Here is a 13,550-nt window from a genome sequence, read left to right as displayed (position 1 = left end):
TCCATTCGAACTACTTTTTAAATCTAGAATTCCTCTGACATGTAGAAGTTAATTTGAACTATTCTATTAAGTCGAGTTGAGTAGACGTTTTTCTCAAATATTTGAAGATTTATTAGAACTATTTTTGAAGTTTCGCAGCTGAGCAGACGTTAATAAATTTACACAGTTGAACTTCGTTTGAACTACTCCAATAGTTTCATAGATGAATAAACATTAATTTGTCCTACGATTGAATGTTCGTTTGAACTACTTTCTACCATTTTTTTTATATATTTCAACAATTTATTCAATTCGGAGCCTAATAGACATTAATTTGAATGTTAATTCGAACTACTTTTCATAGTTTTTAAACATTGAAATGTTCATTTGAACTACTTTAAGAGTTTCGATTCAATTTAATTTATATAAAAGGTAAATAACGAAATTTTGATACGATATATGGTTGAAATAAGGTAAAATTCAAAACTCAATGGGAGAAAAAATTACCTACAATTTTATTTTATGAAAATCGCGATAAAAAATCTTTTATATGATTTGGGTAAGTTGTAACCAATCTCAAATCACATCTTGAAGGAAGATTTAATGCAGAAATCAAATTTTTGTTTTTATTTATGTAGGTTTTGATTAAAAATTGGCGCAGCTAATTCACCGAAACATCAACATTTTTGACTTGATAATAATTTTTTTTCCTAAATAACGAGATTAGAAGATGAAAAATATTGATTATCACAAAAATACGTCATCACAAATAATAAATAGTCGATTATAGAATATCGTAAGGCTTACTTTTTGAATATAATCGAAAAATAAAAATTAAAAGCTGCAAAAAATTGATAGTTTCAACTATATACGGTTATCTTGAAAAATATTTTCACTTGAGGTTTCTTTATGTAATTTCGGTTATAGTTCTTGTTAAATTTTATCAATTTTATGCAGATTTGATCTAGCAATAATTATTATTAATTTACTCGGACAGCTCAACGCTTATTTTATCTAATAATTTTTTTTGTGATATATAATATTTTAGGTAAAAATTCAATTATTTTTTTATATAATCGTTTTTTTTTACATATACCGCTGAGATTACTGTTATTTTATCGTTTATATATATATATATATATATATATATATATATATATATATATATGTATATATATATATATATATATATATATATATATATATATATATATATATATATATATATATATATATATATATATGAAGGGTTCAGGGGAAGAACTTGATAACAGCCTTTGCGTAAATTTTTCAGGAGAGCAAAAAACAAGTTTGGAGACTCGTATTTTGTCAAATTTTTGTTGTAGTTTGCAAAATAAATGTTGAACTATCTATATACTTAATTTTAAACGTGTATACTCATTTTCAACCATTTAATTTTATAAAAACTTACCTTTTTACGCGAAAACTCAATATAAGTCAAATTTGTCATAGAAAGAACTTGATATCTCCCGGAGTTATCAAGTTATTCCCCTGAAAACTGAGAGATTATTAAATAATGAGGATTTTGAATTACGCACCAAAATAAAGTTTAAAACCTTTATTTATTGCTTATAAACATAAATAAATTGAATCAAATGAATAAAATGATAAAATTGACAAATTTCACAAGTTTAAAATGTGTCTTTGAAGTAATAAAATCGTTTCCAGCAGTTCCATGGTAATGTTTTGTTGTTACTGTTTCTATGTGTGTGGCAACTGGGAAAAGTAAACTGCAGCTTCTGGTCGACAAAACTCTTTTAAATGTTGAATATCTTCATACTTCGCTTTATCAATAGGAATAAGACCTGAAAATCACATAAAATTTGTAGGCCTAATAGTTGAAATTAATAGGCAATAATATACATTATAAGATTTATAATTTTTGTGTAGTGACTTCAAGAAAGAAACTACAAAAAAGTCCAAAACTAAAAGTAGGTTTAGTGTCAAGTAGGGGGGAAAATTTAACAAGGGTTAGGCTTAGTCTGGATAGGCTTGGATAACTAAGTTGAGTTAAGGTTAGTTTAAAATAGAGGTAAAATCACCTACCTTCATAAACAGGATCGGGCAAATGAAACTCCCCGTTTGAAAGATTTCCTCTCTGCCATTCCGTAAATCTTCTTTGCACTTCTTCAGGAGGCAGATTTTTTTCTTTCTTCTTTTTCAGTTTAGGCAAAACTGGGGCTTCATACCAGGGGCCATTGAATTTTTGGCGGTTTCTTATTAAAGCAGGGTGTTCTTTCAAAACTTCAAATTCCCTTATTTCTCTTGATTTGCATGGCAGCTTTTTTGACTTGTACCTCTCATCTAAAAACGACGACCAATCTTTTACCATTTCCTGGTCTACTTCTACAACAGTAAATGGAGATGGCCAGGAACCAAACAGTTACCCAATCTTGGGGAGTTTCAGCAGGTGCAGTGTGTTTCACCAAAGCAGTGTTCTTATCACACTCTAAATACGAGTGCCCTCGGATAGGGAATGTCATTTTGATGTAATCTAATCTATTTTCCACATGAACTACATGATGCATAAGTCGGAGTATAGTTTTATTTTTGTTTTGCCCCGCGCATGAGTCAGAGAATATTTCTAGATGTCTGACTTTCTTGTCTAAGTGATTGTAGATAAAGTCATGGAAAAATGATGCTACCTCATCACTCCCTTTACTTGCGATTGTTTGGGGATATATATAAAATAGGCTCCTACTATCAGACATGACATGAATGTTAAAAGCATAAACAGACAACTGTCTTTTGTAATATACGTCATTAGTAGCAATGTTTGGGCAGGGATAATTCTTCGCATAGTCCATACAAATTGCCTCCTTATGAGGTGATTTTCTGCTTGCTTTTCTTGCTGTTTTTTTTCTATCATAGAAAACCTGAGCATTAGTTAAATGAACTTCATGTTCAATATCCATTTTACGAATATCTCTGGATAGGTTTTGTTTTTTTTCTTCATCCTTTTCTTCGGCAAACTGTTTTTCGAGGAATTTTTTCTGTACAGCATATTTATCACATGAACTACATGTATCGGTTCTAGGATATCCGAACGAAATGTTGAATTCTTTATTAAATATTGTACGATATGACTCTAAACTACATCTAATATTAGGATGACAATCTTGAAAGAGTTTAAACATTTTAGACACATTTAAATCATCTGGCAGATATGTTTTTTTGGAATCCTTTTGACTATAGTGGCTTTCACGGCCTTTGAAAGATTTTATGTGGCTGCGTATAGCGTCAAGAGTCTCATCTGAAAGTTTGTGTGGCCTATTTTCATGTTTACCTTTATTATACTTAGGTGGAGTTCCTGTTTTCTTCATTTGATTCAGAATATAGTCAATCTTGCTTCGAGAAATTCCATGTATAGATATGAATGCGTTTTTACACACTTTAAATTCTTGAGCAGTGTTATTTCTCATTACTCGTACTGCATAACAGTAAGTAGCGTCTTTAAATTTGGCATCTAACTCATTTTTCACCCGGTGACGCTGAACAGGTAAAATCGTCACTAATCCTGTCAAATAGAGATTCACTTCATCATGACTTTTTAGGGAGTTAATATGTCGTAAAACTTCGGCCCTTTCACGTTCAGTAATAGCTTCAAAACATTTGTCTTTACATTTACAAGGTTCACCTGCCTCTCTGCTCTGTAAATTAATCTTTTTACTAACCTCCTTTAATCGCCCGTGTTTAGGCCTCTTCCTTGCTGACGGTGGTTTACACTCGATCTCTTCTTCTGAGGACGCACTTTCCATTGTAGGCTTAAACTATAAACTTAACTTTGGCCTAATTAGACACTAGTTAATGTTAATAAAACTGAAAAGACACAACACTAACTTAATAACAGCAAAACATAACCTTCTGTCGTTATGAGTATAAACAATAATACACTACTGCTGCTGGTGGCCAACGCATGAACTATGGAGTTATCAAGTTATTTCCCTGAGCGACTGGCACTTATCGAGTTATTCCCCTGGAACTGATTATTTTGTTCGTAAATATCTCTGGAGTTATCATGTTGTTCCCCACAGTATTTTGTCATCTTATAGAACTCAATTCTACCAACCTAAATCACTTATAAACTGAAAATTGAAAAAAATTGGAGTTATCATGTTCTTCCCCTGGCCCCTTCATATATATATATATATATATATATATATATATATATATATATATATATATATATATATATATATATATATATATATATATATATATACCCGGAATAATAAGGTGACTGAATTTAATTAATTCCTTATATACAAAAAATTCGAAATTTTTCGTATATCCCCTCTATTAATATCAAATTCATACCTTAGCTATAATTTTTTCAATTATCCCTCATATTAAAGTTTTTGAAAAATTTTAATTTCGGCATTTGATTTTTTTGATAATTAAACTTGGTCACCCTGTAAATATTTGTATCCATTCTGTATTATTATGTATGTATTTGCTTTAAATTGTTTGTACTTTTGTGTATATTTATAAAGCTGTGAAATTTATGTTTATTAAAATAGAAGAAAAATAAATGATGCATTTAAGACTGAAAATATCGTTTTTATTTCACAACCTCACCCTGTATATAAAAAATCTAATCATTTACGTCATCAATCGAAAATCGATTTATATCGGTAAGAAAACGTTTTACTAATAGAAATATCAGTTCTATGATCTTCGAAAATAATCGAGAGATTTACGTCATCTGTCAAAAATCGTTACGTTTTTCAAAGCATTACAATCGAATCATAATCATATATCATTATTTCTCAATTTGAATAGATTCATTACGATTTAAAAACGATTTTAACACAGTTTAAAAAGTTATTACTAACGCAACGTGCATTATTGAACTTTTTGAAAAATAAAATTAACTAAATACGTTGTTTAAATTATAATCGATTATTATCATGAATTGTATAATCGATTTTGTTCACTTTATGCACACTTTTATAGAACCAGAGTTTTGTTGTACACTATTTCACACAATTCGGTGAAACACTTTTTGTATATACCACAACGTTTAATTCTGTGGTTTTGACATGTCACTTTCTATTCATTATTTTATAACCTAAAAATTTGTTTTGATATTTGATGTTAATTCGAAGTTTAATTTATTGAAAAAAACGAATTGAAATACTTATTTTTTGTAAAAATTATTATAATTTAGTGTTTTTCTAATTGATACTTTAATTAAAGTGTTATATTTGATCCCAGGTTTATTTTATGGGAAAATAGTATCCAAAAACATCGTAATTTCGATAAGATCCTGTTTCAAACCGCAAGGACAAGGAAGTGGCGAGGTTAAATTAAAAAAAAAAACAGCATTTTTGGAGGTTTGTATTAATAAACATCATAAATATTTAACAAAAATCAAAATTAATAATACTGTAAAAAGATTATTTTTTAAAACACCATAACTGAAATTATTCAATTAAATTCGTATAAATAAGATCGTAAATCAAACAATTTCACACCGCTAATAATTTAGCAGATTTAAAAGTATTCGACATGAGCATAACTACGGTCATAGGTCCAACGCCACCGGGAACGGGGGTTATTTTCCCCGCCACATCGAAACAACCTAAAAAAATTAAATCCTCACGTGAAAAAAGGTCGCTAAGTAGTAAATTATCTCGAATAAATCACCTTCGAAGTCGACATCTCCTACGATTTTATCTTTACCGCTTTCGGTTTGTATCCTGGTTATACCGACGTCTATTATACAAGCCCCGGGTTTTACCATTTCTGGTTTAATCAAATTCACCACACCTACGTACAACGATTTGAATTATTACGATTTCGGTACCATGAGAAATGGTAGAATCTTACCGGTAGCGCTGATAATAATATCGGCTCTCTTAAGGTAAAATTCCAAATCTTCCGGAGGAGTATGTCGGTGACATAAAGTTACTGTAGCTTCCAAACCGGGACATTCGTTTCTGGCGTCAGAATGAAGTAACAAAGCTATAGGTAGACCAACGTGTTTAGATCTACCACATACCACGACGTTTTTACCGAAAGTTTTAATTTGGGATCTGCCACAACACAAAAACAATTGGTAGTTTAAACGAACCGTATACAATTTTGTTATATCACAGTCTGGTTGTTGAAAATTGAGATACAAAGTAGTTCAAATAAACCATACAGTTGTGGGTAACACATTTCAATTTTTTTATCATCTGTATGTTGAAAATTGAGATACAAAGTAGTTAGAATTAAATTCGGAATGAAATAAAAAGAAAAGAATGATTTGCTTAAAATATAGACTAGTTCAAATGGACTAGAAGGTGAACAAATTCACGTTATGGTTAAATTTCTTTAGAAATTTTGAAAAAAAAATTAATTATGTAGTAGTTCATATGAAACTGAAAGTTGCAGACTCATATTTAGATTAAATTACATTGTGAATGTATAAAATTTTTGAAACATAAGATAAAAGAGTAGTACAAATAAATGGAAACGTTTATGAAACAACTATTTTGTTGTAGTATTAAAAAATCGAGATGATTAGGCTACAAAGTAGTCCAAATGAACTGGAAGGTTCAAAGAATTGGATTCTGTATTTTAAAAAATATGAATGAAATACAAAGTAGTTCAAATGACCCTGGAAGTAACAAAGTCATATTTGGCCTTAATTACATTTTTGATATACAAAATCATAAAAAAATCGAGGCTAAGATATAGAATAGTTCAAATGAACCAGAAGGTTCACAGAACTACGTTCTTGTTAAACTTCATACCGTATATTGAAAAATACGAACGTTACAAAGTAGTTCAAACGAACCTGAAAGTAATAGAGGCGCATTTTGTAAATAAAGTGTTAAACTGGCACCAAAATTTTAGAAAAATTCGAAACACCCAGTAGTTCAAATGAACCAGAAAGTTTACAGTAACGTTTCGGTTAAATTAGACTCGATATTTTGGGAAATATGCAATACAAAATAGTTCAAATGCACCGAAAAATTCACAGAATCCAGTTTTGATTGAACCGGGAACAAACATTTTGAAAAATACCCAGAAGTCCAAACGAACCAGAAGGTTCTCAATCATGTTTCGGTTGAATTGGACCCAATATTTCGAGAAACTTGATACACACAGTAGTTCAAATGAACCATTTAATTAAAGTAAAATTTTGCTCGAATAACATTTTAAATATTCTAAATTTGTATATAAAATGTCGAATATAAATAGTATTAATTTTAAAGGAAGTTATTTACCTTTTTATCAATTCTATTACTGCCAAAGCAGTACACGGTACTAGGGTATCCATATTAATAGCTAAACGTCCCATATTGGTAATGTGAAAACCATCGACATCTTTTTTCGGTCCAACTGCGTTACAAACTTTTCTTTCCGAAATGTGTTCCGGTACAGGTAATTGCACCAAAATACCATCCACCGAAGGATCTTCATTTAATTCTTGTATTTTACCAATTAGTTCTTCTTCAGTTATATTTTCGGGTAGATTAATCGTCGTGCTTGTTATACCTGAAATAAAGTAATTTTCGAAAAAAAAAAACGGTTTTGATTTTCGTACTAACCGACTTTTTTAGCGGCAATCATTTTATTATGAACGTATTTTTTACTAGCAGGATCTTCTCCTACTAAGATCGCTATAAGACATGGGGAACGATGTCCTTTACCCACCCAATCTTCTATATCCCTTTTTAATTCTTTTTGTATATCGTCGGCGATTTTTTTACCGTCAATAATTTTCGAATTCACTTTTCTGTAATACAAAAATTGAATATTTTGTTAGAAAAAAATTAATTTTCATACTTACGATTCTCTCCAACGCATTGTATATTATTTTAATAAGGATTCAATAATTTGCTCAAACTTGTTTTAATTATAACTATAAAGAAAATTTTTGTACTTTTATATATATATCAATCGAATTACGTCACGTGTATAGTATTTCAAAATATAATCGAAAAAACAATTTTCAAAATACTGTTTTCGTTGTCGTCATATACCATTACGCCATTTTTTGTTATGGAGACCGATCGAAAAACTCGTAAATAATTATTATTGAGTAATAACTATTATTATAAATCGTTTTATATTCTGAAATTTAATGATACAATATTAGTAAGAATATTTAAAAACTTGTAATGTATTGTTTTCAAACCGTTTGATATACAAATAAAACAATAGTATAACTAGAAGACGTCATATTGTATTAGTAAAAGAGCACACAAATTATTTCAAATTTATTAGTTATTTTCATAATAAACAATCAATATGTCATCAAAATCGAGAGATGATTTTAAAAAAATGTCACCAATAACAAAAATATATCATTTTATAATTATTTTGAAAGTTATGATGTTATTTAATAATATATAATAGTTTGGATAAAAAATGGCGTCGATATAAAGAAGTCAACGATCTAATCAACACATGCGTAGATGAATCTCAGGTGATCGATTAATGTATTTCCTAATTTCTATTTTATTGATTTAACGCCGTTTTTATTACTTTCCAAATTTGGTTTATAAAAAAAATAATCAAAATCTAATTTGTTATTTAAAAACTTTAATAACTTTTATATTTTATTTCTATATTTAAACCACGGAAATGAATTTTTGTTATAGGTAGCCATGATGTAAACAATGTCTAGTTGTATATCGAAATATACAGAGTGGTCGATAAAACGTAGGTTTAGGTTTACTAAAATTAATTTTTAAAACCTATAAAGTTGATGAAATTGAAATATGTTATCACATCATAGATAAACTAAAAATATTATAGTTGTTTATTTAACGGAGGTGTGTCATAATTATTTTAATTACGTCATTCTAATTTGTCTTAGTAATAATAATTTCATTAGAATAATGAGGACTGTGCTATTTTTATTTAATCAAATATCGAATTGTTTATTAAACAAATATGTTTTTATCTCTAATTAATGTAGTATGGGTGATAACACTTAATTGGTATTTCTTTTATCTTATTTTAATAATTTTCAAAAGATTAAACTGAAAATTTGGTACAAGAATTTTGAATTTATATACAGGGTGATTCTAGTTGATTTTCTCAATACATTACTTTCAAATAATTCAATAGTTTTAAATCTATTTAAGTACGTAAAAAATATTTTCGAATATCAAAATGATGATTAGTACGGGTAATAAGACTAAAATTTTCGTTATTTTGCATGATTTTTTTACTTTTCGAAAGATAGAACTCTGAATTGTGATAAAATGATTATATACAAGGTTGTTCTAGTTGATTTTCTTATTAAAATGGTTCTAAATGTTCCTATAAAGGTTTTTTTCCTATTTAAGTACGTAAAAAATGTTTTCTAATCTCAACATGATAATTAGTACGGGTGATAACATCAATATATTAGTTTTTTCGTTATTTTGTATGATTTTAATAATTTTCGAAAGATGAAATTAAAAATTGTCATAAAATGATTATATACAGGATTATTCTAGTTGATTTTCTAATTAAAATTGTTCCAAATGTACCAATAAATGTTTTACTTTTCTATTTCAACACGTAAAAATGTTTTCTAATCTCAACATGATAATTAGTACGGGCGATAACACTAAAATGTTAGTTATATCATTATTTTGTATGATTTTAATATTTTTCGAAAGATGAAATTAGAAATTGTCATAAAATGATTATATACAGGATTATTCTAGTTGATTTTCTTATTGGAATGGTTCCAATAAATGTTTTATTCTTCTATTTTAGCACGTAAAAAATGTTTTCAAATATTAAAATGATGATTAATACGGGTAATAACACTAAAATATCAGTTTTTCGTCAATTTTCATGATTTTAATAATTTTCGAAAGATAAAACTCAAAATAGTTATAAAACGATTATACAGGGTTGTTCTATGGTTCTTAATGTTCCAATAAATGTTATTTTTTCTATTTCAGCACGTAATGTATCAAGAAACGACTGGAAGGGAATTTCCGGAATACTTTTCCGAAAAAGGTCCGTTACAAACTAAAATAACACCGATTTCTTTCGGTAACGATGTATACTGGATGTCCTCGTTACTTTACAAACAAAACGAGCCGTTTAATACCGTTACTTTAAGACCGTACGACGATAACGATACGGAATTGGTGAATTGCGAAGAAATAGACGACGATTACGACATTATTTTAACGAAAACCGGAAAATTCACGACTTCGTTTTACGTACCATCGAGTTTATTATCGTACATTGTCGGAACTAAAGCCACGAAATTGAGAAATTTGGAAAAAACGACCAATACGCAAATTAAAGTACCGAAACCGAACGAAAAAGGCAACGTAAAGATAATCGGGGATACGGAAAGAAGAGTAGCATCAGCCAGAACCCAAATAAACATGATAGTGATGCAAAGAAAGGATAAATTACCCGTCAGCCATTTCGTATCGATACCGATGGTATCGGAATCGATTAAAGATAAATTCGAAAAATTCAAACGGGAAATTTTACAAAATCCCGCCAGGGGAGTGACGGAATCAATTTTTCAAAACCCGGAAAAGTTACATCTTACGATAACCACGTTAACCTTAGTGGACGAAGAGGAAATAAATACCGCCAAAACCGTATTAAATACTTGTTACGAAGAAATTATATCGAAGATTTTCGATAAAAATAAAAAATCGAGGATCCGTTTGAATGGTTTGGAAATAATGAACGACGATCCTTACGACGTTAACGTTTTGTACGGAAACGTCGAAATGGAGGATATCGAAAAATTGCGACGCGTCGCCGATACCGTCGTCGGGTATTTCCGTAAATCCGGTTTGACTAAAAAGCAATACGACAAAGTTAAATTGCACGTGACGTTAATGAATACGAATTTTAGACGACCGGAAGAGAGAAGGGAAACTTTCGACGCCGACGATATACTTAAAAAATATAAAAATTATTTTTTCGGTGAAGTCGAGTTCAAAAATATACATTTGTCGGTTAGATTCACCGGAAATGATCAGTATTACGATTCCATACTTGTGCTTGATATCGATAAATAAAGATTTTAACTAATCGAGTTTCAATTATTTCTACAACCCCCGTATACGTGAATCTACCCAAAAAACTTTTCCTGCATCCCTCGTATAAATGAATATCTAAATAGAAACTTTGTTTCAGGTAACCCCCGTATACGTGAATCTACGCGATAAAAATTTTTATACACCCCTCGTATAAATGAATATATAAATGGAAACTTTGTTTCAGATAACCCCCATTTACGTGAATCTACGCGATAAAAATTTTTATACACCCCTCGTATAAATGAATATCTAAATGGAAACTTTGTTCCAGATAAGCCCGTATACGTGAATCAACGCGATAAAAATTTTTATACACCCCTCGTATAAATGAATATCTAAATGGAAACTTTGTTTCAGATAACCCCCGTATACGTGAATCAAGGCGATGGAAATTTTTCTACACAGCCCGTATAAATGAATATCTAAATGGAAACTTTGTTTCAGATAACCCCGTATACGTGAATCTACACGATGGAAATTTTTCTACACAGCCCGTATAAATGAATATCTAAATGGAAACTTTGTTTCAGATAACCCCGTATACGTGAATCTACGCGATATATTACACCCAATCACCCTGTATATATAAATGTGAAATAAAAAGTTAGTATAACATATCTATACCCCCCGTATAAGAAAATCTACTGTCCCTGTATAAGTGAAATTATAGATATAAATTGATATAATACATCTAAACACCCTAGATATGTGAATCTAATCGATTTACTTACTTACGCTTCCTGTATAAGAAAATATAAACAAAACAAAAATTTATAACATATTTAAATTCGCAATAGATATATATCTAAATACCCTATATACGTGAATTTACTCTATATAATTTACTTATGCACCCTATATACTTAAATCCAATGAAAAAGTGTAACATAACTAAACCGTCCCCGTATGATAAAATCTAATTGGACACATATTTTGATATACATACCCTCCACGTATATGTAAATTAATTTCAATAAGTTGATATAATATATTTAAACACCCAAGTAAATCTACTGGATTTACTCACTTATGCACCCGGTATACATAAATATAAACAAAAAAATTGATATAACATATTTAAACCCCCCTGTATCAGAAAATTAAAGTGAAAATATCTACCTACTTCCCCGGTATAAGTGGGTATAATGTATTTATACACCCTATATACGTAAATATCAAAAAGACAATTGATATAGCCCCCGTATAAATGGAAAATTTTTTTATATACGAAAATCCTCTATATAACTAAATTTTAAATAATAAGTTAGTATAATACATTCACGCACCCTGCATACGTAAATTTTAGTGAAACAGTTGGTGTAGCCCCCGTATATGTAAGTAAAAGTGAAAAGTTTTTATAATATACTTGCAACCCCTGTATATATGAATTCAAGTGGGAAAGTTGTTGAGTATTCCTGTAAGTTCTTTTCATGACAAAAAATCTACTTGAAACGTTAGTACATATAAACTTACAGCCCCTGAATAAGTAAATTTATAATAGTTTCGACTCGATAATTCCCTCTTCAGTATTAACGTCATAAAATGAATATCTATAAAAGCCTTAAGAAATTATTATGCTTACTCAACAATTCGAGAATCATAATTTTTTCAAGGCCGATTTCTTCGAGGAAAAGTATGTTGGAAAACCACCCAGATTAATTACTAATCTGTAAACGATTCAAGAAACTCTACTAATAAACAACAAAGTTTCTAATTGGAAATAATTTCCTTTTATAAGAAATTCAAATGATATAAATGGACACCTACCTCATTGAAATGTGGGTCACCACATGTCTTCTTAAATTTCTATAAACTACATAGTTTTTCACTACTACCGTTAATATATTTCTACAGACGTTCATTATTTTTCATAAAATGTGAATCATTTTTCTTAGTATTTCCGTATTAAAATAATCAAAACGGGAAGTATAATTTTAAGGTTAGGAAAAACACCTGTTGGTAAATCATTTACTTAGGAATTTCAATTTTTAAATATTTGAAAATAAAAGTAGAGATAAAGTAAGTATTTTGTTTTGGGTATTGTATAAATATCTTCATTGGGGGTATATTTCTATTAAAAATAATGTAAATTTAATTAAAATGATAGGATATCAGTTGTGTTTACTTAACCTTCAAATATAAACAAGTCATTAAATGATATTTCAGTATGTACGTACCCGTTATTTTCCATCTTTATAAGTATTTCACTGAAATTCTTCTAAAATAACTAATTAACTCTTTTTAGGACTAATATTATTGAATTAGTCAAAATGTAATTATTAGAATAGTAATTCGTATTGTTTGTTATGAATAATAAAATTATATCAATTCATTAATTATTAACAAGTTTTTTAATAATACACTTATGATATAAATCAAAATACATTAACTAAATGTAATTTTTAATTAAACTGACATTACTTTCACCCTATTAGAATTAATGTCTAATAAATTTATGTAAAAAAAAATGATTTGATTAGTCATAAAAAAGAAGAAGATTGTTATTAAAACTTTTACGTAAGTAGTGAATTTATT

At 28.9% G+C, this 13,550-nt stretch overlaps 2 protein-coding genes across 4 annotated transcripts; one reads left to right on the top strand and one right to left on the bottom strand.

Annotated features, from left to right (window-relative positions):
• Positions 1–5,047: 5,047 nt before the first annotated feature.
• On the top strand, positions 5,048–11,007 carry LOC130896099 (activating signal cointegrator 1 complex subunit 1-like). Its single transcript, XM_057803888.1, has 2 exons — positions 5,048–5,336; positions 9,903–11,007. Exon 2 carries the CDS (start codon positions 9,909–9,911, stop codon positions 10,992–10,994), a length of 1,086 nt encoding a protein of 361 aa, XP_057659871.1. The 5' UTR covers positions 5,048–5,336; positions 9,903–9,908; the 3' UTR covers positions 10,995–11,007.
• On the bottom strand, positions 5,325–13,489 carry LOC130896100 (bifunctional methylenetetrahydrofolate dehydrogenase/cyclohydrolase, mitochondrial). 3 transcript variants are annotated; one of them, XM_057803889.1, is made up of 6 exons: positions 12,783–13,489; positions 7,545–7,732; positions 7,221–7,491; positions 5,833–6,038; positions 5,650–5,772; positions 5,325–5,584 (listed from the first exon to the last, which is right to left on the bottom strand). In XM_057803889.1, exons 1-6 carry the CDS (start codon positions 12,875–12,877, stop codon positions 5,472–5,474), a joined length of 996 nt encoding a protein of 331 aa, XP_057659872.1. In that variant the 5' UTR covers positions 12,878–13,489; the 3' UTR covers positions 5,325–5,471. The 3 variants fall into 3 exon arrangements, with proteins under 3 accessions (XP_057659872.1, XP_057659874.1, XP_057659873.1); XM_057803891.1 differs by having other exon boundaries at positions 13,193–13,489; XM_057803890.1 differs by lacking the exon at positions 12,783–13,489 and adding an exon at positions 7,787–8,065.
• Between the last annotated feature and the right edge of the window lie 61 nt (positions 13,490–13,550).

This window comes from Diorhabda carinulata, chromosome 7 (assembly GCF_026250575.1).
Source record: "Diorhabda carinulata isolate Delta chromosome 7, icDioCari1.1, whole genome shotgun sequence".
Classification (NCBI taxonomy): Eukaryota; Metazoa; Arthropoda; class Insecta; order Coleoptera; family Chrysomelidae; genus Diorhabda; species Diorhabda carinulata.
The sequence above is the reverse complement of the archived record's forward strand: the minus strand, read 5'-3'. Positions and strand labels throughout refer to the sequence as shown.

What these genes read in the sequence shown, in the direction of transcription:
- LOC130896100 (XM_057803889.1), bottom strand. Translation starts at nt 12,877, where the DNA reads ATGAACGTCTGTAGAAATATATTAACGGTAGTAGTGAAAAACTATGTA. An exon ending in GTAATAGAATTGATAAAAAG is followed by an intron (nt 6,039 to 7,220) that starts GTAAATAACTTC and finishes GTGTTGTGGCAG; the next exon opens with ATCCCAAATTAAAACTTTCG. An exon ending in AGGAGATGTCGACTTCGAAG is followed by an intron (nt 5,585 to 5,649) that starts GTGATTTATTCG and finishes TAATTTTTTTAG; the next exon opens with GTTGTTTCGATGTGGCGGGG.
- LOC130896099 (XM_057803888.1), top strand. Translation starts at nt 9,909, where the DNA reads ATGTATCAAGAAACGACTGGAAGGGAATTTCCGGAATACTTTTCCGAA.